Consider the following 27150-nt stretch of genomic DNA (forward strand, 5'->3'; position numbering starts at 1 on the left):
TCCTTCACAAACTGGGCTTCACCCTCAATTTAAAGAAGTCACAGATGATACCATCACAGAGACTCCAGTTCATTGGAGCGGTCCTGGACACTTCCCTGGGAAAAGCCTCGCCACCAGAGGTGAGGGCTCAAGATATTCTACAGATGGTCACCAAGTTTCAAAATGCCCAACGTCTCCCAGCCTTCGACTTTTTGAGGTTGCTAGGCCTCATGGCATCCTGCATCTTCCTTGTGCCAGAAGCTCGCCTGAGAATGAGATCTCTTCAGTGGGCACTGAGAAGTCAGTGGTCGCAATTCTCAGGGAGAATGACAGATCTCCTCTGGAATCCGGACAAGGTAGCCGCGACCTTCAATGGTGGGTCTATCCAGAGAACATCTTGAAAGAACTGTTTTGGCAACCATGGCCGGAGATAACAGTAGTCACAGACGCCTCGCTCATGGGGTGGGGAGCCCATGCCAATGACTTGACCATCAGCGGTCATTGGTCTCCATCGGAGTCCAGACTACACATCAACCTATTGGAGCTGAGAGCGATCAGACTAGCGCTGAAAGCTTTCCTGCCATCAGTACAGGGGAGAAATGTCCTGATAATGACAGACAACACGGTGGCCATGCACTACCTCAACAAAAGAGGAGGCGTAGGATCACTGCCACTGTGCAGAGAGGCGATGCAGCTCTGGTTTTGGGCAATCCAAGAAGGAATTTCTCTATCGGCAGTCTACCTAGCCGGAGAGAAGAACTTGACAGCGGACACTCTGAGCAGGCAGAGCACAGTCTCCCAGGAGTGGGAGCTAGCTCAGGAAGTCCTTCAAGAGATCTTCGCCCTTTGGGGAACCCCTCAGGTGGATCTGTTTGCCACAAGCACCAACAGGAAGTGCGATCTGTTCTGTTCAAGGGAATTTCCCCCGCGAGGAGCTCTAGGAGACGCGTTCGTAGTGGACTGGGAGTTTCCACTCCTTTACGCGTTCCCACCAGTCCCTGTTATTCCTCAAATGATCAGGAGGTTGAGAAGATTCTGGAAAACCATGATCCTAATTGCCCCGGATTGGGCCAGGAGAACGTGGTACCCGGAACTTCTAGATATGTCCATCTGCCCTCCAATCCGTCTTCCACTCAAAGAGAATCTTCTCTCGCAGAAGGGAGGTCAGGTTCTCCATCCAGACACCAGAACCCTCAACCTTCACGCTTCGCTTCTGAAAGGGTGAGGTACAAGGATTGGGATCTCCCTGATGACGTCATGGAGGTGTTGCTTTCGGCCAGAAGGCCAGCAACAAAGTCTTTATACCGCTGCCGTTGGAACAAATTTTGCAGCTTGTGTAGGGAAGAGAATATCGACCCTTTTTCATGTGGTACACCAACAGTGTTATCGTTTCTACTCTACTTGGCAAACTCAGGCCTTCAAGTTGGCACTGTAAAAGGCTATCTCGCAGCGCCTTTTCTTCAAGCGCACTGCGGAGGAACCATCGTATTTCAAATTTCCTCTAGTGGTACAATTTCTCAAGGGATTAACTAATGTTTATCCCCCAAAACCATTCCAGGTTCCCTTGTGGGACTTAAATTTAGTCTTAAACTTCCTAATGGGCACTCCATTCGAACCACTTCACTCTTGTTCGCTGAGATTTCTCACGCTTAAAACTGTCCTATTGGTAGCACTAACATCTGCTAGGAGGGTGAGCGAGCTACAAGCTCTCCTGTAAACCCCCACATACAGTTTTCCACAAGGACAAAGTTGTCCTACAGGTGAAGCCTAATTTCCTCCCTAAGGTGGTTTCTGAATTTCATATTACTCATAAAATTACCTTACCTTCGTTCTACCCTCCTCCCCATCCGGGGAAAGCGGAGGAAAGGCTACATAGGCTGGACCCAAGGCGAGCTCTCAGCTTTTATATCGGCAGAATGGCTAGGATAAGGCAAGCAGACCAACTGTTTGCAGGATACTCGGGTCACAAGTTGGGACTACCCATAACAAAACAAACCATCTCCAGGTGGATTATTTTGGCCATTCTGGAATGTTACAAACTGGCAGGGAAAGAGCCACCCCAAAAGCTCAGGGCTCATTCAACCAGGGGTATCGCAGCCTCTTCGGCTCTCCAAAGAGGGGTACCGGTCCGTGACATATGTGCAGCTGCCACATGGTCGTCCGCACATACATTCACAAAATTTTACAATCTGGATTCCTCCACTACTCAAGAGACCAGATTTGGCAAGGCCGTATTACATTCGGTCCATCCCTAAAGGGATACAACATTCTCACTCCCACCTCCAAATACATGCCACTGCTATGGGAGTCTATCAAAGATGAGGAATACGTCGGAGGACACAAACCCTTTGAAGAACAAGTTACTTCTTACCTTGTAACCTTCTTTCGACGGGATGTTCATCCGACGTATTCCTTATCGCCCCTCCCATCCATCCCCGCAGTGATACTTCCCTTGTGGTTGCAGCCTACGCTCCTTCAAGGTCAATAACCAATTCAGGCATGACTTTTCTTATGCTACAAAACGGAACTGAGCAACGGACGCAGCGCGTGGCTATTTATGGGCATGGTGACGTCGGCGCCGATACGTTGGCCGTCGAGGGACATCGACTCGGCGGACGTCGACGCGCAGCGCCCTCTACAGAAAAAATTTCCGAGGCCAGCAAGCTGGAAATGTATTATCAAAGATAAGGAATACGTCGGAGGAACATCCCATCGAAAGAACGTTACAAGGTAAGAAGTAACTTGTTCTTCAGTAGGTTTTTGCTTTGTTCTCAGAATATTAAATTTAAATCATAAGATTAGGTGTCTGTTTGGGCTTTGCACTTTAATATTTCGGTAGAAGGTTAGGATTGTTAGTCAAGGTGTTTGACAATGTATGAAATTTTGATGCTCCACGAGCGGCTTCATATTGCGACCAGTCTACTGACCTGAGCAGTCTTTTGATCCCCTCCGGATCATTCCGTAATGTGTTGGTACTTGCAACTAGTTGGTCCAAAATGTCTGTGCATTTCTTACTCCAGTGTTAGCGGACAAAAAGGTAATTTTTTTCATTTTCTGTTTTCAAAATCTCATTGTGGGGGGCAAACACAGAACTCGGTTGGTAGCGCTTTCCACAATATATGTACGTGTAAAGAGAGTAAGCCTAGTTCATGGCGCACAATTCCAATAGGTACAGTGTTCAGTAGTCTTAGGATTCTGCACCAGAATTTTTCATCTATTTTGGCCCATGTCCTCCATGGGATTCTCAATCCAGTATCTCCGGCATACGTTATTGACAGTGCCACCTTCAGGTTGTAAAAGTCTACAATTGGTTGGATTGAGCATTTTCCATACCTCTTTCAGTATTAGAGCTTGTGCTATTAGTTGATCCATTTTTAGATTTGGATGTTGAATCCACAGTTTGTCTCCCCAGTCATCACTGATTATGCTCCCCAAGTACTTTGTGCTTTTAGTTATTTGAAAGCGGTTGATTTTCAAGACACCATTTGAAAGTTTTTATTTTTGTCTTTTTGATTATTACAATTTCTGTTTTTGACGCATTTATTTTCTGTTTGTTCTCACTCTCAAAGTTTTGCAGTGCATCAAGTTTACGCTGTAAACCAACTGCAGTGGTGCCTAGGCGAATGAGGTCTTCTGCATATAGCAGATGTCCTATGTTTACTCCCAGGCGAGGAGAGCACAATCTCGGTGGCTCCATTCTGTCTCTGATTTCCAGAATTAAGAAGTTGTATAAGATTGATGCCAGTGGGCACCCTTGTTTTAGGCCTCTTGTGGTGCTGTAGGCCTTGGTTAGGGTTCCTTTCTGATCTAATCTCACTTGTAGAATCATATCTGTATGCAGTTCAATAATGGCTGCCAAGAGATCTTTTGGGCAGCCTCTATGTTCCAGTTTTTCCCATAGCATTTCATGATAGACTCTAGCATGTATTGGTATGGCCATGGACTTTGCTAAAGAGTCTCTTATTTTCGTTTTTAGCATATTGAGTATTAGTAGATTCAATCCGCAATCTACTTTTTCAACAAATCCTGATTGTCTAAAATCATAATTGCCACTTGCTGTTATCCATTACTTTAATCTCCAAGAGAATGCCTGCATACAGTTTGCCCAGGACATCTAGCAATGAGATAGGTCGATAATTTTCTGGTCGTGTTCGTCACCTTTTTTGAAAATTGTTATCGCCACTGCTTTCTTTCATGAGATTGGTGTTTGTTTATTCTTACTTATTCTAGTGAACAAGACATAGCACATCTCGGCCCATAATTCTGGTGTTTGTTTTAGTGTTTGATTCGTCAGGCCATCTGGTGCTGAGGCATGGGATGTGCGAAGGCCTTTGATTAGGATCAATATTTCGATTTTGTCAAAATCTATTGACCAAGGCATGTCATTTTGCTATTTCTTTGGAGGAGTTTTGATGATACTGCTCGAGTTAGATGTTTTCAAAATCCTTAACCTACTCAGATTCGTGGATTGGATTTGATAATGCAGAATTTTGGAGATTGTGTTCTTTGTTTAACAAAGATCAGAAGAAATTGGCATTCTTGTTTTCCATTGCCATTAACATATGTTCAGAGTCCCTTTGGTTTAATTTCTCTATTTGGGATTTGACCCATTGTTGGTATATTTTCTTCAGCTTTTTTTCTTGCGTCACTCGAGATGTTGTTGTTTCGCCTTTCTTTTTTAGAACGCTTATTTCGTTTGCCAGTTCTTTTTTTCGGTTTATGTAATTATGGATTGAATGGTGTAGCCTGTTGACTATAGGCTTCTGATTTTCAATCTTTGTTTCTCGTTATGACCTCCGACATACTTCATATTCAACATTGCCATTTTACTACTCTTCTTGCTATTTTTTAATTGCACTTGTCAATTGTGGTAGAGTTTTTGATGACAATTGTAAACGATTTAGTCCCTTATTTATATTCTCATTATGCAACCATTTTTCTTTTCCTTTTTGCTTGACTGTTGCCAAATATTTCTTCACGACAGGTTAGTATTAATATTTTATGGTCACTTTTTACAGTGTCCAGGATGCTTAAAGATATTATTTTTCTGTAGGTTATGGCATCTAGAAAGAAGTAATCTAAGGTTGCTTTGGCATTATACAAAGACCAAGTGATTGCTTTTTGTAAGTCACCTTCTACATTGCCATTTGCCATATGCAAGTCTTATGTGCATTTCATTTAGCCACTTCTTGTCTAAGACTTTTTGGCTATTTTGGTTCGATTGTCCTTTTGCACATGAGGTTTTATGGCAGTCTTTGTTGAGGTCACCACAAATAAAGGGGCTGGTATTCACAAATTCTGCTCTTATATCATCTATATGTTCAGTAACGGGAGTCAGAAAAGACGCTCCATCTTTTGCTTTACTATTCCAGTAAAGATTAAGTATGACTAGAGTGAGTTTTTCCTTTGTTTGTTGGTCATCCTGAAAAATTATTTGTATAAGTGAAGATGAGGTTATTGCTCTTACAAGTTTTCCATGGAGACTATTTTTGACAATGGTAAGTCCTGCCGATGGTCTCCCCATGTTGCCTTTGTGGGCTTAATTCAGATAGCACGTATAGCCATCTAAAATGGGGTTTTCTTGTAGCCAGCATTCTTGAATGCAGATAAGGTCTGCTGTTAGCAGTTCTTCATTAAGATTTTCAAACAAGTGTTTGTGTCCTCGAATTCCTTGAGGCTATGCGCAGGATCTTCGGTGCACTCTGACATTCAGTCTAATTATGATCTGAAGATGTCAGAGTAGCTTCAAGCCAATTCCAGGACTTCTGTTTCTCAGCCCTCGTTTCCAAGGGTGGTACATTTGATTCATCTTCAACTGTTTGGTCGTCTGTTTTACTTTTTATCCTTATGTGCAAAGCGTGCAGGCCCCGCAGGAAGGTTGGATAGAATATGATCAGTTTGTCTGCAGTTTCCTCTTCAGTTTCATCTTCCAAATTGTCTTGAAATTAGTCTCTTGTTTTGTTGTAGTTTTTTTTCCCACAGCAGTTTTTTTCTGGGAATCTTCAAGGCTGAGAATGGGTTTTAGGTCAAAACCCAGTGTTCGCGAGCCTCTGTCATTCCTACGCAGGCCTACTCCTCTTTCAAAAGCCTTGTCTGCAAGAGGGCGCTAGAGGGCCATCCAAGATGGCCGCTTAGGTCAGAGCTCCCTCGTAGCCCCGCATCAATCCTGTGGATCCTGGCGTTACTGACCCCCAGTCTGCCGGTACACGAACTGCTGATGTCCCCCGCTATGCCACCCCGAAGTTTCGTGTAAAATCGGAGCTCCCAGCCCGAGATTCGGCCCGAGAGGCCCGGCTGCCGTAACTCGTGGGGTCGGCCACTCGGCCCCGCGCATCAAGAGCTGAGCTCCTTCACTGCGGAGCCCGACGCGCCCCCCCCAGCCACCCACGAGACGGGGGGCCAGTATCCTGGCAAGGAGTCGGCAGTGGCCCGGGAAGGCCGGCGGGAGATCCTGACCAACCCCCTCCTCCCGCCCAGAGCCATCGCCAGAGCGGAAGAGTCGGCCGTAAGACGCCAGGGCCTCCCCCACGCCCGGGATCTGCACCTGCGGCTCCGGCATCCGGCTTCCCAGCCGAGGGCCGTGGAGCGACGGACCCCGGACGGCGGCCAGCCGCCCAGCAAGAACCCCTACACCCGCCTGGTGGCGACGAGCGAGGGGGTCGTTCCCGGGGCCCCGGGAGGTAAGGAGTGGTGGGGAGATGGCACTGTTTCCCCCCCCCCTTCTGCCTTCGAGACTCGGCAGCGGCCATACCCGCAGTGGCAGGGGCAAGCAAGCAGCACAGCGCCCCCGGCAAACCATTCACTCCTGCAATCTGCTGGGCCGGGACTGTAAACCTCGTTGACACGAGCCAACATAGCGCCTTAACAGTCAACCCCTGCCCGCATAGCGGGTAACATACATCCTACGCCAGTCTTCCACTGAAACCCACCAAAGGGGCTGCGCTAGCAGTGGAAGAGCACAGCGCACGTCGACATCCGGCCCCCACCCCGCATTGCTGATCAAGCACCACATTCAACCAGCCGCGGCCACCTCGATCCGGAGGGGGGTCCGAGGCACAACCTGACCACCTGCAGCCAAGATGGGGAAAAAACGATAAATCTCAGAGGAAGCTAAACTTTGAGAGTGGCCCGACCCCCAGAGCCCTTCACCACCCAGAAGATCAAGCTTCATCGTCCGAATGCTCCCACCAGGATGGAGTGGCGGAGAACCCCTTTGAAATCAAGGAAATCCTCCTTGACTTAAAAGCAGGCATTGGCAGCCTAAGTAACAAAATGGACGGTCTCGCGTCCAAAGTCGATCTCCTGCAACACCATATGGACTCCCAGGCCGAACGCCTAAACGAGATGGAGCAGAGGGTGTCAAATCTCGATGATGGTTTGGCAACCCTCACTAATGGAGTTTCGCAGCTGGAATCGCAAATGAAACTGACCGCCGCCAAGTGCGAGGACCTCGAAGGTCGGTCGGGGAGGGATAATCTACGGATAGTCGGTGTGAGAGAACATCAAACGCAGGAGAAAATGGAAGACTTCGTGGAAGCCTTATGCATCACTCTATTCGGCCGCAAAGCCCTATCCCGCCTATTCATAATCGAGAGAGCCCACAGGATTCCCACGGCGAGACCTGCTCCAGGGGCTCCCCCTAGGCCCATAATGGCGAGACTGCTGAACTACAGAGATCGCGACTCCTTGCTCCGCCTCGCCAGAGAAAAAGGTGAACTGAGCCACGACGGGGACAAAATCCACTTTTACCCTGACTTCTCCCTGGCAGTTCAGACACAAAGGAAAACATTTCCAAGCGTCAAACAGAGACTCCGCAACAGCCAACTGCCGTATTCCATGCTTTACCCAGCACGCTTAAGAGTCCAACACGAGGGAAAGGTCCAATTTTTCCAAACACCAGATGAAGCAAATTTGTTCCTGGACCGTTTAGGGCTCCCGGATCAGAATCAGGCTCGCCCCAGACCACAAAGACAGAATCCCCAGGAACCCTCCTTAAACAGTTGGTCACAGCTGGACGAAAGACCCGGCACAGCAGTATTGAGTGGGCCAGACCGATTACAGCAGCACAAGTCGGGGCTGGGACACTTGGGAGACCCCAGGTGCCCATAGCTCAGCTACCGTTACGTTACTGTTAGCCTGAGTGGTGTCTGCCCGCCGAGGTGTGGACCGCGCGTCTCGGCATGGCGACTCCAAGGGCCGTTTTGGTTTGTGGTTGGGAAAGTTGGAACCTCCCGGTGAGCATGTTCAGGGTTGCCCACCCTCGGGAGAGCTACGTCTTGGGCCAGTTGGGGATTGCCCGAAGATTGAATATTACAAAGTTAATTGAGAAGTTCAACGCCACCGGTTCCCGATTGTCCCGCCTGCTCCCTACTCGCTGCCATATTCATCATCGCATTGTGACTCCCATCCCTCACATACAGACCCAGTCAGCAGCTCTGGCTCGTTGCCCCGTTCAACGTTTTAACATGGAACATAAGAGGAGGTAACATCCCGGCTAAATCTAGGAAAATTCTGCACTATCTCAGATGCCACGACATAGACGTGGCCCTGATTCAAGAGACGCACTTTACGCCGGGGAGCGACCGCCAGTGGGCCAAAAGCTGGGGCTGCCACAGATACTTTTCATCCTACTCCACGTATTTGAGAGGAGTTGCGATCCTCATACACAGGCGGCTCAGTTTCCGGCTACTGCACACGGTAAAAGACGAAGAAGGCAGAGCACTACTGGTGAGCGGCATCGTCGCAGGTCAGAAAGTGACCTTTGTCAATTCATATGCTCCGAATGTGGATGGCCCTAACAACTTCGGCTGGGTGTTGACACAGCTCTCCGCACTCGGCCCAGCCACGGTCATCTGGGGCGGCGACATGAACACGGTTATGGACCCTACGAGAGATAGATCGGCCATACATCAACCAACCTCAAAAGCTGCTCTCCAGATAAAGGAAATCTGCAAAGCATTTGATTTACAGGACACTTGGAGAGTCTCCAATGGGGAAAGGCGCGAGTACACCTTTCATTCTACAGTCCATAATACAAGTTCCCGAATTGACTACTTTTTTACCTCAACTAACAGCAACCTGGCGTGTGGCCGGTGCCACATCCACCTGAGAACACTCTCGGACCACTCGCCAATCTTCCTTATGCTCAAGCCAGCTAGCCCCACCCCGCCGCTACAACGCTGGCGCTTCAAACAGGGATCACTGCGGGACGAGGTCTTTGCCTCCGAGTTAAGAGAGGAGATAGATGTGTTCTTAGGAGCCAACCTGGGTTCGGTCCCCTCGGCAAGCATAATTTGGGAATCCTTTAAATGCTTTATCAGAGGAGTCTGCCTCGCCAAAGAGAACGGCATTCTCAAGCTCATTAGGGGCGAGCTTGCAAGCAGCGAAAATAAATTGAAACAGCTCGAAACTCAGAACGCGAACAATGACAACCCAGAGGCTGCAGCGGCACTGAAGACGGAATTGCAGAAATTCAATGACGCAGCGGAACGTGAGGTTAAATTTCTTCACCGCACCAACCAAATCCGCCAATACGGCGAGGGCCAGAAACCAAGAGCTTTTCTGGCAAATCTAATTAAAGCCGACAATAATCAGTCCCAAATCGAAAGGATCAGAACTAGGCAAGGGGAAGTGGTCCACACTGACGAAAAGATAGCGGAGGAATTCAGCCTATTCTACCAAGATCTTTACAGTGCCAAGCTACCGAAAGACTCGCACCTCCCCCTGGAATATCTGGAAGACACAGAGCTCTACTGGGTCGAACATCAACTACGTGAACCTCTGAACGAACTAATCTCACAAGAAGAGATTAAAGCAGCCATAAAGACCCTACCACCCTCCAAAGCACCAGGCCCTGACGGCCTAACGGGAGAATTTTATAAGGCCTTTGCAGAACCCCCTGGCTCCGTTGCTGGCAGCGGTGTACGAGGAGGCGCTAGAGCTTGGGACCCTTCCTCACTCTTCGCGTGAGGCCAATGTCATTCTTTTACACAAATCAGGAAAACCACCAGACGAATGCGCCTCGTATCGCCCGAGCTCCCTGCTCAATCTAGACAATAAAATCCTTGCTAAGATCCTGGCGAATAGATTGATGCCCCTGATGCCTGCCCTAATGCTAGCAGACCAGGCAGGTTTCATACCTGGCCGCAATACGACCTTCGGCATCCGGAGAATGTTTGGAATCATCGAGGCTTTAGACCCTAGAGGCCAGGCAATCGCGGTCCTGCTTGATGCAGAAAAAGCATTTAACTCAGTGGAGTGGCCGTTCATGTTCATGGTTCTCACCAGAATGGGGCTGGGGGCCCGCTTTATCAAACTGGTCTCTCTCCTGTACACCAACACACAGGCCAATATCATAGTGGGCAAGGCAAAGTCAGCAGCAACAAACCTGCGGCACGAGACAAGGATGCCCCCTGTCAGCACTAATATTCGCTCTGGTAATGGAGCCACTAGCCTCCAACCTGCGGGAACTACGCCAACAAATGGGACTCGCCATCGGCCCACACAAACTTATCGTATCCTTATACGCCGACGACGTAGCACTATTCATAAGAGATCCTGAATTCAATCTGAACCCGGTCATGCGGGAAGTCATCAGATTCGGGGCGGCCTCCGGACTGAAAACCAATCACTCAAAATCAGTCTTCCCACTGACCTGAGACACTAAACAATTCGCCGATGACTTCGGACGTGAGTGGAGAACCTCGAGGGTCCGTTATCTCGGAATCCAACTGTCACTGGACCCACAAGAGGTATTCCGGGACAATTATGAGGAGGTGTTTAAGTCTCTACAGGACAAGGTCACGCGCTGGAAGACTCTCCCACTGACACTCTGGGGCAGAACCTCCTTAGTCAAAATGGTAATGCTGCCAAAATTACTGTATCTCTTCAACAATATCCCGCTGCTACTACCACATTCCTTCTTGAAAAGGCTGAAAAGCTTGGTTCTGGATCTACTGTGGGCTGGCAGACCAGCCAGAGTGGCGTACACAATACTGACGCTTCCCGTGTCCAGCGGTGGTCTAGCCCTCCCCGACATGGAAAAATACGTCTGGGCAGCCCAAGCACAGTACCTCAGCCATTGGTACGCAACGCAAAAGATTCGCCCCCATGTACAGGTCGAGAGGGCCTTGGCAACTCCCAACTGCCGTGGTTTTCAGTCAGCTTCCTGTCCCCAACCGCACAATGAACGTGATGCTCACAACATACAAGGTCTGGAAGTCACTAGCAAATAAACTGGGGGTGCAGATAAGGTACTCTCCCCTCTTGCCAGTTAAGTTTATTCCTGGAATCCCCATAACATCAGAGAAAGTGTTTCACCAGTGGGTCGACAAACTACACATACAATCCCTAGGAGACCTATTCACAGAGGAGGGCTTCCTGACCCCTGACCAAGCCAAACAGAAAGGGGGCAACTCGGCACTGGACGTGTTCCTCTACTTCCGAACTCTATACACTATGCAGCCCCACCTACCTGGTTTCCCGAGACAGCCACCGACCTGGCAGCTACTGCATGATGTCATTCAAGCACAGGGGAAAGGCAGGCTGGTGTCGCAAATCTACAAAGCACTGACCACCGGTACGCCCCCCGTCAACTCTGGAGCGAAAACAAGATGGGAACGAGCGCTAAACGCAAGTATATCGGAGGTTGATTGGGACTACATTCTGAAGCAGACCCAGAAAATTACACTTAACTCCGGCTCAAACTTATCCATTTTAATTTCCTCCACCAAACCTATTATACACCGGAAAAAGCTAACCAACACCATCCCGACACCCAGGCAGAATGCAGGAGATGCGGTATTCTATCAGCGAGCTTCATACACCTGGCATGGGAATGCCCTGAAGTAGCCCCATTCTGGAACCGAGTGTTGGACACGACATCCGCAGTCGTGGGTGAAGTAGTACAACCGAGATGCACAGCAGCTTTGCTGGGAATGACGAGGTTGCTATCCACGCCGTCGAGGAAACTGACCGGAGTCCTACTGACACTAGCCCGCAGGAGAATTGCCACGGCATGGGGCCGTGGCCCCCCACCTTCCTACACCGCTTGGCGGAAAGACTTACTCTACTACCAGGACACAGAAGCAGATTTCATAAAACTCCTCCCGCTTCACGCGCGCCCGCCCGACATATGGGGCCCGCTGATATCCTTCCTGATAAGGGAGGCCGACACCTCCACAGAGGGACCACTAGACGCTGGGAACACACCCTGATGCAGTCTTAACTCGGACTGACAATTACCACAGGGTCGCAGGGGGGCTGTAATGATGCACAATGGGGACGATGCGGAGATGCGGCAAGGGCTGGGGGGGGACTCGGAGGAGGGTGGGGGGGGGCTGGGGCACTAGTTGACGGCGTAAAGTTAAATCCACCCTAATGTGGGTGCGTATTTGTATGGTGTGTTGAAAGGCCAAAAATAAAGGTTTAAAAAAAAAAAAGTGTTCGCAGCTCGTCTGTTGCTGTCAGCAGTAGATTTGAGATGGATCTGGTTACAAGATGTAAGCAGATGTAATCTGTTTCTGCTTCATTTGGAAAATACACTATTTTTATGTCTTTTGGTTCCACGACTCGCAATTGCGGAATGCTATGAAGTAATCTCATTAGGTTCGACCTATTAATTATTAGACCATCCTTTTGCTTTTAAGACTCGCTCTAGTGATAGCTTATGTGTTTTATCGCCTCATTTTCTGCAGGTTTTCCTGAATGTTTGCGTTTCCATTTTTTGTTTCATTTTGTGTCCCAAGATCAGACCTCCACATCTCTGGCCCTTTTGTCTTATTTGTTTGTTCCTGGTTTGAGTGCTCAATCATGAGTCAAGTATTTTTCGGTGGTTACTTGTATTTTTATGAGCTCTCGGTTTTGCGTCAAAGTTACAAAATGACGTATATTTGACTCTGGGCCGAGTAGTGCTTAAGGTTCCTCCTTTAATTGCTTACTTTTCAGGCTTTCTATGTCTATATAGCTTTCATCTTCATATATGGAAACAGTTGACGGTTGCTCTTGTTCTTCTGAGAGGCCCTTCATTTACCGGCAGATGGATCACTTTTCGTATGAAGTGTCTGAGTTTCAAGTTATGTTGTGGGCAATTCCGTATCTGGGTTCTTTTCTATTAGTTTCATTTGCTGTTGGATCTGCATAGGTTCTCCAATCAGTTTCAGGTTTCAAATGAAAGCAAATTTGTGATCGTTTTTGCTTTTGGAAGATTTTTTGTTTTTCTTGAACTTCTGGGATCTTTATACTCGTTCCTAGCTCTTTTTCACTGGTTCCGTTTTTCACTTCTGGTTCAAAAATAGAGAAGACCTCTTGTCCAAAAATCCATTATCACTAGTTGGTGCGTTTAGAATTTTGATGTCTTCAGCATGAGTGATTATGCTACTTGTCACCATTGTCCGCACCCTAGGACATTGCATGGGAGATGTTGTGAGATGTCCGTAGCTTCCTTCCGTGGCAATGTGGTTGTGCTGAGAGGTGAAGCTTGTGCATTTGTCACTGCTTTTTTCGAAAGTGGTATGTCATTGTGGTTATGAGTAGAGCAAGTGGCTGTTAATAGATAGGAGCGCATCAGTTATGAATATTTTCAGTCCAGGCTGCTCGTTTCCATCCATTCCTCCTAGATGTTTAAGATTTTTGTCAGGTCCTCGGTTGTGTTCTTAGTTATGTGGGGCTTGTGGTTGGGCTGAATAATGTCAAAGTGACACAACATTTTAAGTGTTTTTTTACAATGCACTGTACACTTTTAGTAATTATGGGTTGGTTCAACATATGTAGGGTCTAGAGATAATGCTGCATGGAAACAAAATCTCTTGAAAAGAGCCATGCACAAGGGATCTTAAAAGAAAGATGGGTTTTCTTCCCAGGTGCCAGGCACCTTAGTGAGGCAGTCTCAATGTCTCAATGTCTAAATGACTGTTCCTACTCCTAATCTTGATAGGTTCTGTAGCGTCTTGGCTACGGGACTCTTTACCAAAAGTATCCCACGGATTGGCCACAATAATTGACCAATTCTTGAAAAGCAACCGCAATTCCCTATTCTATGTAACAAATGAGTGCGTTGGCGAAGCTTTTTGTAGCGATTATTCACTCTGTTTTGGGCCCTTCTGCTTTCACATGATTCTTACATTCTCCTCCCGCCCCCTTCCCCCAGGTTTCAGGATTCATGACTTGATCTTGTCAGGTCTGTCGGCATTACCACAAATCCTTCTGGGTTTACCAAGTCTCTTGGTTTTCAACAGCTCTCAATAGGTCTCTCTTTGACCTCGGTCATATCTGTAAGCGGGGCAGGCCACTCGTAGACCTTGGCTTTACCAGGATTTATAACCAGAACCTCCAGGACCTTGATGTTTTTCTCAGGTTCACACAGGGTCCTTCTTCGACCTGGACTTTCTCTCCGGCTTCAAGCTGGTAACTCAAGAGCCTGATTTTTCTTTTGATTCAAACAAGTCCTTCCTGGGCCTTGGCATACTGTCAGGATGTCTGCAGGCCCCCACCTGGACCTTGGCTACCTTCTCTCTAGGTTTCACAATACTAATGGGAGTTTCTCCCTCTCTCCCCTGGCCCATCACCACAAGGGTCCTTGTCAACCAGCCACTATTGCTTCACCCTTCTGCCACAGGTTCAGGTTCTCTTTTTGCCTCTGGGTCCCTGGTGGATGGCCTTGCAATTCTCTTCAGGTTACAGAGCTGCTCAGCACACGCATTACTGATCCTCTTTTCACCAATCTGGACTGTCTTCATCCTCCTTGCTTAGTCTGCTTAGAATCGCCCTTACTCGCCTTTGTGTTGCAGTGGTTCCCCATTTCTGCTTTGCTGCCTTGCTGGACTGGGGGAGGGTGCCAGGAGACAAGTTCTAGAAAATCTCCCACAAGTATAGAGGAAAGGGGACGTGGCATAGGAGTAAGAACAAGTTGCTCACCGTAGTCACTGCAGTACTTAGTCCCCGTTTCCCATATGCCCTCCCTCCCTCTCAAATGCCTTCATGTATCAGTTAGGACCTGTTGCTTTTGTGTTGTGTGAAGTTACCCTAGAAACCACTTACCAGACCACGCAGAGCAAAGGTTCTTGGAATCCGGGAGGCAATAACCGACACTTAGACCAATAGTTGGAATATAATCAGCTCTTTACAGGCCCTTTATTCACATAAAATATAAACGCACACACCACTCTGTAAATTAATAGGGTTGATTACACATAACACACATATAGGATAAGTAAGGATCAAAGGGTTACATCAGTTAGTGTATTTGAAGAAGAAAACCTCATCTCGACCACCACGTCACTACCCAGTCCCCAGGCAGGTAGGCAGAGAGATCACACGCACAAACTGGGTATGGAGCGTCCTCCCTCTCTGCGAGCCTTTATCACTCGGGGTTCCAATGCTGATCTACTACCGGATACCCCTCTTACGGGGAACAGATCCTCGCCCACCGTGAGTTGCCAACTGTCCCTGGCACAGAGTGGAAAATTGAAGTAAATAGTCTAAAAACATAACTCTCCTCCTGTACGGTCGTTCGCAGCACCCCTTATCACTGCACCTGCACAACTCTCGACTCCCTTCTTGGCGCGTCCTTGATTGAACAATGCGCCGACTATCCTCTATAATGAGCTCATCTGCTTCCAAATATACACATCGCAACCGTGGCAGAACTCATGTCTGCTAATTAAAACATAGACTTCCATTGCGGTAATGGAAGTAAATGTCCAAAATGGCCGCGCATCGGTGCCATGTTTTAGCTAATTTCTGCACATGTATCACAGCTTGTCCAAAAGGACTGAGGAGCGAGGCCCGGGGGCGGGGCTTGGGAGGCGGAACATGTGGCCACGTATGCGCCTGGTCCGCGTCATAAAAATAAGACCAACCTTTTTGTATGATGCTACAAAAAAGCTTCGGTCCCGTCCTGAAGAAAGGAATATTCCACTAATATGGAGGAAAGGGACTATGGACTAGGCGTACAGTAGTCACTACGTTAAATAACTTGTTCTGTTTCAATGTCTTGACTGTGAGTGACTAGTGTTCCCCTTTCTAATAAGGAGTATTATCTTTGGTTATCAACTGCTATTTTTCCAGCACAAAATAACACTCGGCTACACCGAATGTCACCCATTCACATTTTATTGTAGAGCAACACGTTTGATGCAGTTCACTGCTCTGTTGCCACAGAAATGCATCAAATAAAATGCCATTAAAATGAAATGTGCCATCTGTTTTGAACTCTTAATACACTGCAAACATAAACCATCACCTTTACAACATGTCAACATATTTGACCTAGATGGGACTGCAACCATCTGCAAAGACCTCTGTATCCAGTTAACAGTGTCAGTTAATCTACTGATAGTGTTTGCAGATACGCTACTCTCCCCACTCTCTGGACAGAAACAGCAGTGCATTAATCTCTACAGCAGAAAAGTGGCAGCAACCATAAATAAAATACAGAATCATTAGCCAATATGAGATAGCAGACTGACCATTGCTGTGAACTTTCATTACACAGTATGGGGTGCATGTGGGGACTTTCATCTAGTGGCGCTTGCATACTGTGAGGCAGCTGATCTGCTGTTCCAGTTGACAGATGGCCTTGGTGTTTAGGAGGAGAGACTCCTTGAAGAGGTGGGTCTCGCGTTAATTCCTGAATTGTAGGAGCTAGTCTGATTCTGACCTGGAGGCAGGTGCATAGTCTTGGGGGCGTAGGCAGAGGAGCATTGTTTTCTGGTCCTTTCCTTTTTGCAGCAGTGGATTTCAAGTCTGTGTGTGTCCTAGCTTGTTGTGGTGCGTTTTCTGCCGAGATGCTGCGTTTCTCCGTGAGGTAGCTGGGTGACTTTGGGGCAACTGCTTTATAGATGATGCAGCAAGACTTAAAGGTAATTTGTTGCGTCCAGTTGTAGCCAGTGAAGGAAAATGAGGGCCGGGTAGACACTTGATGAGGCATGCAGCTGCGTTTAGGACACTGGTGCACAAGGGATATATCTCGACTATACTGTTGATTTCTTAGATTACATGGAATACCCTCTACATTGTTTGTGGTGTTCGCCAGAGTGGTTATGGTATAGGCACCAATTGTTAGGGTTTCAATATAAGCAGTGTTGTGTGTTGTCAATTGACTGGTTAGAGAGGGCTCTACTACAGTGCACGAAGTAGAATTGTTTCAGGACTCAGGACTTTGTGTTCTGTCAATCAATAATATGGTTTCTGGATGTTCTTTAAAAGTATCTCCAAGTATATTATTTAACATATTGTGTTCATGAACTGGCTTTCTAAATTGTTTACTGAATAGACAATACCATTAGAAGAATTATTTGAACTAGTAGTTTTCCTCTTGGCAAATTAGTTTTCTTTTTTTAAATAGTAATTGAAACTGTATTCTTATTTGTGTTTTTTTTTTTGTATTTTATTTTAAAGCTAATGGTTGCTGCATATTTGGTTTGCTTTGATTTTTCTCTTGAAGTGGTCAGGCCTTTAATTTTTGTAAATCTTTCTTTTCCTTTTAAACAGCGCTGGTCCTAAAGGTGATAATATTTATGAATGGAGATCCACGATACTTGGGCCACCAGGTTCCGTCTATGAGGGAGGGGTCTTTTTTTTGGATATCACATTTTCATCAGATTACCCATTCAAGCCACCAAAGGTAAGGCTACATGAGTTGTCCTTGGAACAGTTGAACACATTTAATGTGTTCCTTTTTCTTTGTCTCATTTCTTTTCTCTGTCAAATTGTGAAACCTCATATTTATGGTATAAATGACTGGGGAGGATTAAATTTTGCTTCATTAAAAAAATATTCTCCTCATTCCTGCTTTGTCACATAACCAGGATCTGAACTCTATGCAATTAGATGCTCGTTTAATGGTCATTAAGCTCAAAGTATTAAAGTCTGTGGCCTTGGAGCGACAGTCACTTAGGCAGTATAAGTAGGTGTCTGGCTCTGCCTCTTATTCTTCTGTACATCCTAGAAATGTTGGCACCTCAAGTGATTTTTATTTTGGAGGGTGGGGGATTTATTTCTGTTGGCTCAAGTTCCTGAACTGTTTCAACTTGAGGTGCCATTGCTGTTTTCCTTTTCATCAACATGCTGAAGAGGGAGGAGAAAACATTGGAGATCTGGAAGAGAGAACCTTGGAGGCTAGAAGAGGGAACAATGGATGGCTAGAAGAATCGATCTTTGTCAGACCCACAAGCTCTTTCTTGAGTGCTTGGGTCTGGAACAATGTTGAGACCGGTGTTGGTGCAACATGCTCTCTGTTCAGCCTTTAAACAGATGTGTGCCACTGGGAGGACATATTGTCATGAGCCCCTTCTTGGTAAGGATGCTAGTAAGCCCAGAGCATTTGGGGCGACCCCCGGGGCTTGCAACTTTTCTGGAACTTGCACTGAGACCTAGTGTTGGCCCAACAATCCCCCTTTTGGGGCTAAAGCCATTGCATCCTGGTCATGGCCTGAGGGACTGAAGCCAGATGGTTGTCTGAGGAGTTCCCTCAGGTGGCTTATTCTGCGGTTACACCTTAGGATCTCTGTTCAGGCACTAATACCAAGCCCACACTAGGTTTCCCCTAAAGGGGTGAAGGAAAAGCAGTCTCATCGGGCTTACCCAAAAATGATATATACCCCACTGCGCAAGTCTGCAAGACTGCACCACAAGAGGGCGGACAAGGTGCCAAAAGAGCAGGAATCTGAGTCTGCCATTTTCTCAGCCTTGCAAGCTTCCATGATGGCGGACAGGCATGGGAAAGCTTCTGCTCTGCCTAATGGCACCAGCTCTGGTGGAAGTTCTGGTACCTTCAGGAGCTTGTCTGTGGAGGGAGTTGGGAACCCCTTAGAGCAGGCACACCTTCTTCCTGCTTGTGCAATGGTCAGCATCCACGAAAGAAGATGGGATTTCCCTACCTAAACGAAATTAAGGATAGTCTGTCAGGATGTTCAAAGTAAATGTCTGTGCCAAAACCTATACTTGCCCTCACATCTATTTGTATACGGATGTCAGCTTTGAAATCTTAAGTGTTCAAATAACAGTCCAAGCTTCTTCCAGCTCTTGGTTGGAAAGGATCTCCCTTCCCCACGATTCATGATAGTTCACAAATCCCCAAGGGGTTGGGTTTCCCTTCATCAAGGCTTCAAGTCTTTTAACAATTTCACAAAGTTAAATTCCAGTTCACACTAGGTTCCCTTTATTTTAGAGTCAGCCGCAAGCTCTGTTGCAGGTATTTCAAGTGGCTTTTCCATAGGTGGGTGTCCTTGGTCTAGGTACAGTTGTTGGACCACACGGTTCACCCATTACATGTCACGCAACCAACACACCAAACTTGTTTCTCCTTCACCTGCACGTTGCCACTGTTTCAGCTTTTTCTTTGAGATTCAGTTCAGGTTCATTTCACGTCCTCTTAATGCTTTACCATTACTTGTTTGCAACTATTCACAGGTTGCACTTTCACATACTCTTGTGGCTCTTGCCAAAACACATAGTTCCTTGATATAGCTCATATGGCTCTGGCCAAAGCCTGTAATCTCGAAGTACAGAGCATCTTGATATTCATATGGCTCTGGCGAATGCTTGTTCTCTCAATGTACACAGTTCCTTTATATTTATAAGTTTCCACAAAACTGCTATAGTTTGGATCATTATTTTAAAATGCTTACTTTAGTGCGGCCGCCTTTCATTCGGATCAGTATTCAAAAAGTGCTTGTTTCCACTTGTTATGTAACTTGCATTTTTACTTAATCTTATCAGGATATGCTCTCCCAAGGTAACCTGGTTTCTTTCCCTGCCATGCGAAGGCTTTTCCACTTTCTGCTATTTCTTTATACAAGCTGCCTCCAATATTCTCCAGCGTCCCTCTCACGGAAATCACTGGTCTCTTCTGGCACCTTTTGGTTTCTCTCACTGTGGACCGTAGCAACGGCTACGGTGAAGTCTGCTTTGCTCTGTTTGTGTCTGGCGCTCTCTCGTTCTGTGTCGCTGTCTTTGTCTCTCGCCAGCCAGCCAGCCTCTACCCTGGTACTGGAGTGTTAACCTGGGAAATGACCTTCTTACCTAACATTACATTAGGTCAGCCATACAACCAGACCCTTCACAGCTCTAATTCCAGATTCCCTCAACCCTACTTCTGTATATCAATCAATGTAATCAATAACCCCACGCAACTTGTTGACCCAGTGTATTACATGAGCCCATGCACAAAAATCCTCTGGAATATGGCGTCTCTGTGTAATCTTGTCCCATTGCCAGGGTCGTCTTGTGAAAGACCAGATTCCTCAAGAAGCCATGTAATTTATATTGAGCACAGTAAATCTAGCTGTTTTAAGCTGGCATACTGAATAATGGATGTTTTCTACACATACATAATACAAAATAATATATTTCTTACATAGCGCTACACACCCATAGGTTATTTTAAATACATACGTTATCACAACTAAAATACGTATAAATCGCATTTTGAACTGCTTAGCGCCTCACCAACTTCAATGACTGAATGGTTAGATTAATGGGAACTCAGACAGATTCATGTTTTCTAATGTTATATTTTAGGGATGTATTTCTAAGTACTTCTGACTACAAATCTAATAAACCCATAAGAGCCATTCGAATGGATTGTGTCCTCCCACGTATTCCTCATCTTGTGATATTCGTTATCGCCAGCTTCGCTGCTTTTGAATTTTTTTTCAGCAGAGGGCGATGTGCTCAAGTTCGTGGCATCGACTGTCCCTCGACGGGCTCCGTTCCGACGTCACTGCTGGTATAAATAGCTCAAGCCGCGCCCGTTGGCTTCAGTTCTGTTTTTCCGATTGCTTCGCTATCGTGAACCGCGCGATTTGAGATTTTCTGTCAAAATGTCATCATCAACCGCTTCTACACCCAAAACTGGATTTAAGAAGTGTATCGACTGCGAGTCGAAGATGTCTATCACCGATCCTCACCCTATCTGTCTTTTGTGTCTGGGTTCAGGTCATCGAACCGGCGACTGGCTCCTGTCAGTCGATGACAGAAAAGGCCCTCCGTGAGAGGAAAAGTTAGCTAGCGGTGGGGCGAGAGGTGTCAAAGACCACTTCGAAGGCCTCGTCAAAAAGGCATAAAACATCCAATTCTAAGGAATCGGAACGTCATAAACACTCAGAGATCCCGATCTCGTAGTAGATCGAGACTATCTTCTTAGTCTTCTAAAAAACTAAGAAGGAGACGTAGATCTCCATCGTCATCATCCGATACATCGACTGAATTGGTTCGATGGCCGACAAAATCAGATTCCCCAACAAAATGGGAAAATTTTAGAAGAAAAATGATGCAGGTCTTTGAGAATTCGGCCTCAACCCCCTCAAAGAAACCTCAGAAGAGTCAGACCCCGGTCGCTCCATTGGACGACACAGGGAAGTCGGGAACTACTGGGGTAAAACCCAGTAGTATGGGTGAAGCCCGTGAAACTCGAGTCAACAAGTCGTCGAGCAATCCTCGAATCGAGTGTTTCTCCGATTCCCTCCTAAAAAGCAGAAGTTGTCAAAATCGAGTGCAACTTCATTGATGCCGACAGCTTCGACATCGACAGCTTCGACATCGAAGCCTATACTAACTTCGATGCCCTTATCGAAGACTTCGTGTGTCGAAGGTTCCTTCGACACCTTCGAAGAAAACACCTGTTCCTTCGACAAAAAATCAGGAGGAAGAGAGAAGGTTTACACCTTTACCCAAGTCAGATTTCTTTAGGTCCATGTCTTCAATTTTTGAAGAATCTGGCTCGGAGGATGAAGATGTCACTCCTTCTTTTTGGAGTAAAATATGGAACTGGACAGGTTCCAGAGGAACTTATAAACCCTGAATCTAAAATGAGACCTGTGCGAAACTCTACATTCTGCTAGTGGCTTTGACACGTCACCTGAATTAGTTTGCTGCACCTGATCCTGCAGAGCATGCAGACTCAGGGTACAGGAGTTTGATGAACAGGGTGATATAATATATGGGTTGGGGAAGAGCCTCACCTACTTTTGAGCAAGATGATATGATGGACATAATAGTCCGAGGACCCCAGAAAGATCCAGTTCTCCCTTTGCATAGGGCGCTTCAAAGGACAGTTGAAAGGAACTGGGAAAAACCTGATAACATTGCTGCAGTAGACGGCAATCTTCCAAAGAAGTATAGAACTTTTACTTCTGATCCAGAGTATCTGAATAGACACCCTACTCCAGCAAGTCTGGTTATTCAGGCTGCTACTACTTCGAGACAGACAGCATACCCGACCATACCTCCGGATAGGGAGGATAAGAAGGTTGATGCCTGGGCTCCTAAGTTTTTACTTCAGGTAGCATGGCCTTGAAATCAACCAATGTTACCTGTACCCTGGCCAGGTTCACACATACCCTGTGGGAATGCATTTCGGCGGCGGCTGTACATATTCCGGAAGGTGAGGAAAGGGAAGGCTTCCTGAATATGGTCAAAGACTGGAAGGAGGCAATGGGGGAATGTTTCCAGTCTGGATTGGATACTGCTGATAGGATTAGCAGATCCATGGCATCAAGCACAGTACTAGGCAGATTTGCATGGTTGAGGAAGTCTGGGTTAGCCCCAGATGTGCAGACCAGACTTCTCAACATTCCCTTTGATGGCTCGAGTCTGTTTGGTAGTAAGGCTGATGGCCTACAAAAACTACAGACCTCAAAAGCGGCAGCTAAATCCCTTGGTGCCTCCATGCGACAGCCTCCGAAACCCTTTTCGGGCTCATTTTCCTGGGGGGGGTCGTCCTTTTCGATACTACTCTTCTGTTGGTAGAGGAAGAGGACAGGCTTTTCAAAGGGGCAAAAGGAATGTCACGCATGGTGAACAAGGAAAGACTACAAAGCCATCTTCAGGAACGGCATCTATGCCCTCGGCCGCTCCTGCAGCCGCCTCCAAATCACTCTGAGGTCTTATCATACAAAACACCAGTGGGAGGCAGAATCTCTCCGCATCTGAAAGAATGGCGGGGCATTACTTCAGATGCTTGGGCACTGCAAACAGTAGCTGAAGGTTACTGCCTTCCCTTCCTAAAAAGGCCTCACGATCATCCACCGGGAGCCAACTCTACCAAAATTCCAGACCCGCTCATTTTGCAGGAAATTGTAACCCTGCTAGAGAAAGGTGCAATAGAACATGTACCTGTAGTGGAGAGGAACAAGGGTTGGTACTCCCCTTATTTTCACATCCCAAAGAAGGACGGAGGATTGAGACCCATCCTGGACTTAAGAAAATTGAACAAGTTCCGCAGGAAGGACAATTTCAAGATGGTAACCTTTCTCAGATCCTTCAGGCTCTCCAACTCCAAGACTGGTTGGTGTCATTGGACCTTCAGGATGCTTATTTTCATGTGCCAATCCATCCCAAGCACAGAAAATAACTGAGGTTCGCATTTGCCGTTCTCACTATCAGTTTCGAGTTCTGCCATTCAGGCTGACCTCAGCTCTGAGGGTTTTCACCAAGGTGATGGCGGTTGTGGCAGTGAGTCTAAGGAGAGGGGGGGGGGATTCACGTATACCCCTACCTGGACGACTGGTTGATCAGAGCACGTTCTCACAAACAAGCTCAGGAAAATTTGTTGATCACCTGCCACTTCCTCCACAACCTGGGCTTCTCCCTCAATTTCAAGAAGTCCCACATGATACCATCCCAAGAACTCCAGTTTATATGAGCAGTCTTGGACACTTTCTCGGGCAAAGCCTCGCTGCCCGAGGTAAGAGCTCTCCACATCCAGCAGATGGTAACAAAATTCCAGAAAGCCCAGCATCTGCTGGCCTTCGATTTTCTGAGGTCGCTCGGCCTCCTGGCATCCTGCATTTTTCTGGTGCCAGAGGCCAGACTGAGAATGAGATCCATCCAATGGGCCCTCAGAACTCAGTGGTCCCAATTCTGGGGGGTATGTCAGATCTTCTGCGAGTCCCGAGCGCAGTTGCTCAGGATCTACTTTGGTGGGCTTGCAACAACAACATCCACAAGGGAGAATCTTTTTGGCAACCATGGTCGGAGATGACAGTAGTAACGGATGCCTCTCACGGGTGGGGAGCTCACACCAACAATCTGACAATCAACGGACGTTGGTCTCCATTGGAGTCCAAACTACACATCAACCTTTTGGAGCTGAGGGCAATCAGACTGGCGCTGAAGGCCTTCCTGCCTCTGTACAAGGAAAGAATGTCCTCATAATGACGGACAACACAGTGGCCATGTACTACCTCAACAAAAGAGGAGGCGTAGGATCACTACCTCTGTGCAGAGAGGCAATGCAGCTCTGGTTCTGGGCAATACGAGAAGGAATCTCTCTGCAGTTCACCTAGCCGTAGAGCAGAACACGGCGGCAGACGCTCTGAGCAGGCAGAGCAGTCTCCCACAAGTGGGAGTTAGCTCAGGAAATCCTTCTGGAGATCTTCGCCCTTTGTGGAACCCTTCAAGTGGATCTGTTCGCGACCACGGTAAACCGGAAGTGCGATCAGTATTGCTCAAGAGAATTTCCCCCGAGAGGAGCTCTGGGAGACGTGTTCGTGGTGGACTGGGATTTCCCCCTACTGTATGCATTTCCTCCAGTCCCCATTTCCTCCAGTCCCCGTGATTACTCAAGTAATCAGGAGGTTGAGAAAGTTCAGGAAAGCCATGTTCCTAATTGCCCCGGACTGGGCCAGGAGGACGTGGTACCTGGACCTTCTAGACATGTCCATCTGCCATCCAATACATTTTCCGCAAGGAGAGGATCTTCTCTCGCAAGAGGAAGGTCTGGTTCTCCATCCAGAGGTCAAGACACTCCCATCTACATGCATGGTTTCTGAGAGGTTGCGATAAAAGGATTGGGATCTTCCGGATGATGTAATGGAGGTTTTGCTTTCGGCCAGACGGCCAGCAATGAAATCCTTGTACCGGTGTCGTTGGAACAAGTTCAGTAACTGGTGCAAATATAGGGATGTGGACCCTTTTCAATGTGGCACCCCAATGGTGCTTTCTTTCCTGTTACATCTAGCCAATCTGGGGCTCCAGATCGGAACAATTAAAGCATATCTTGCTGCGCTGTCTATTTTTAAGCACTCTTCGGAAGAGGTTTCTTTAAAATTCCATTAATCATTCAGTTCTTGAAAGGACTTACCAATGTATATCCACCAATACCGTTTCATGTCCCAAGTTGGTATTTAAACTTAGTTTTTAAATTCCTAACTTGTATACCATTTGAACCTCTGCACTCCTGTCCATTGAGGCTTCTAACACTAAAAACTATCCTCCTTGTGGCATTAACATCAGCCCGCAGGGTTAGTGAACTACAGGCTCTCTCATGTAAACCTCCATATACCATCTTTTACAAGGACAAGGTAGTTCTTAAAGTTAAACCATCTTTTTTACCGAAAGTAGTTTGACTTCCATTTGTCACAAAAAATTATTTTACCAACATTCTATCCTCCTCCTCATTTGGGTAAAGAAGAGGAGAGATTGCATAGACTGGACCCCAGGAGGGCCCTCAGTTTTTACATTTCAAGAATGGCAAAATTACGTCAAGGTGACCAACTCTTTGTGGGTTACACAGGTCGTAAATTGGGGTTAGCAGTGACAAAACAAACTATATCCCGCTGGATCATTCTGGCTATATTGGAATGCTACAGATTAGCAGGAAAAGACCCACCGGATGGGCTACGTGCTCACTCCACTAGGGGAATAGCTACTTTTTCAGGGACTCCCCTCTTCAAAGCCGCAGAAGACATTTGCTCTGCGGCAACATGGGCATCAATGCATACCTTTATCAAGCATTACTGCTTAGATGCCACCTCCAAATTGATTGAACGTTCTTTCGACTGGATGTTTCTCCCACGTATTCCTCATCGACCCTCCAGCGCAGTACAGTTTGCGTTTTTTTACACTTTCCTCTCATGATGGGCCTATCAGTCACAGCATACGCCTGGATGTTCCACGAGTATTTCCTCAAAAGGCGCGGCTCAAGCTATTTATACCAGCAGTGACGTCGACACGGAACAGAGCCCGTTGAGGGACAGTCGATGCCACGACCTCAAGCACAGCACCCTCTGGCGAATTTTTTTTTTCCGAAGCAGCGAATATCACAAGATGAGGAATACGTGGGAGGAACATCCAGTCGAAAGAACGTTACAGTTGGTAAGTAAATTGGTCTTCTTGCTCATTAAGCAATTTAATGCACTGATGTCAGTTTAGACGTGACAGTGTGTCATAATGATACTTCAACTGGAGCCGAACCTAAAAAACAGGATGACTAGATCTGTGGCTTTTTTGCTCATTTCATCCCATCACACATGGGGGTTGGCTTGGTTGACCGATTTGAGACATCTCAGAACACACCGTGCCAATTGTATGTATAGTGGCAGGAAGTGGGCATAATTCCCCGGGAACGTACCTGCAGTAACTTGCAAGGACTAGAAAACTGTGTTCCCTCCTATTCCTCTAATTCGCAAGGTTCTGACAAAGTGACTGCATTCCAAAAGGGCTTAAATGATCCTAGTGACGCCTCACTAGCTGGAGATGTTCTGGATCTCAGAGCTCTTTCATTGGAGCCCCCCCGTCTCCAGATCCCCCCGCCCCCTTTTCAGGATTTCTGTGATGAATGACTTCCTGAAACATCGGGGAGAGAAGATTCTTCACCCCTCCCCAGTCACTGAATATATCAGCCTGGTACCTGAGCAAGGTGGACATCTGGGGCAGTCTGGCCAGAACATAAAGGTTCTCATTGCTGCAAGAATGTAAAGCATTAGGGCGCAATATAAAGCCAAACTGACCCATGTCTGTCACTGGTGCACGGCCAGGCCTCGCAAACCATTGTCATGTGGGCTGGACCATGTGTTCCCCTTTTGTGGATCTCGCATCAATAAGGCCTCCTCGACACTTTCTGATTCACCTTTTGGGAGTTCTGGGCCTACAAGAGAGCTTGGATGACAAATTTGTTTACGCAACCCTCTGGTCGAGAGACTCTTTGAAAGTCCTACTAGGTTGTAGCTTCCTACTTTGGACCTTAATATTGTTCTCACAGCCCGGCCAGAAACACTTTACACCAACAGTTTCAGGTTTCATGGATGACTGCTGTTAAGGAAAATTCTCATTTCGAATGGATTGTCCTCCAAGTATTCCTTACCTTATGATATTTCCAATATCCAGCTTAGCTGCTTCAGCAAATTTATTTCAGCAGAGGCCGCTGCACGTCGATATCCCTCGGAGTCC

General features: G+C 47.0%; 1 protein-coding gene across 1 annotated transcript in view; it reads left to right on the forward strand.

Annotated features, from left to right (window-relative positions):
* Nucleotides 1-27150, forward strand: part of UBE2E3 (ubiquitin conjugating enzyme E2 E3) — a 271343-nt gene that overhangs the window by 138179 nt on the left and 106014 nt on the right. Inside the window, exon 4 of the mRNA XM_069616084.1 lies at nt 17470-17602. Within this exon, the coding sequence (XP_069472185.1) occupies nt 17470-17602 (133 nt within the window). The remainder of the gene's footprint in view (nt 1-17469; nt 17603-27150) is intronic.

This window comes from Ambystoma mexicanum, chromosome 9, assembly GCF_040938575.1.
Source record: "Ambystoma mexicanum isolate Mex_15411 chromosome 9, UKY_AmexF1_1, whole genome shotgun sequence".
In the NCBI taxonomy this organism is placed as follows: domain Eukaryota; kingdom Metazoa; phylum Chordata; class Amphibia; order Caudata; family Ambystomatidae; genus Ambystoma; species Ambystoma mexicanum.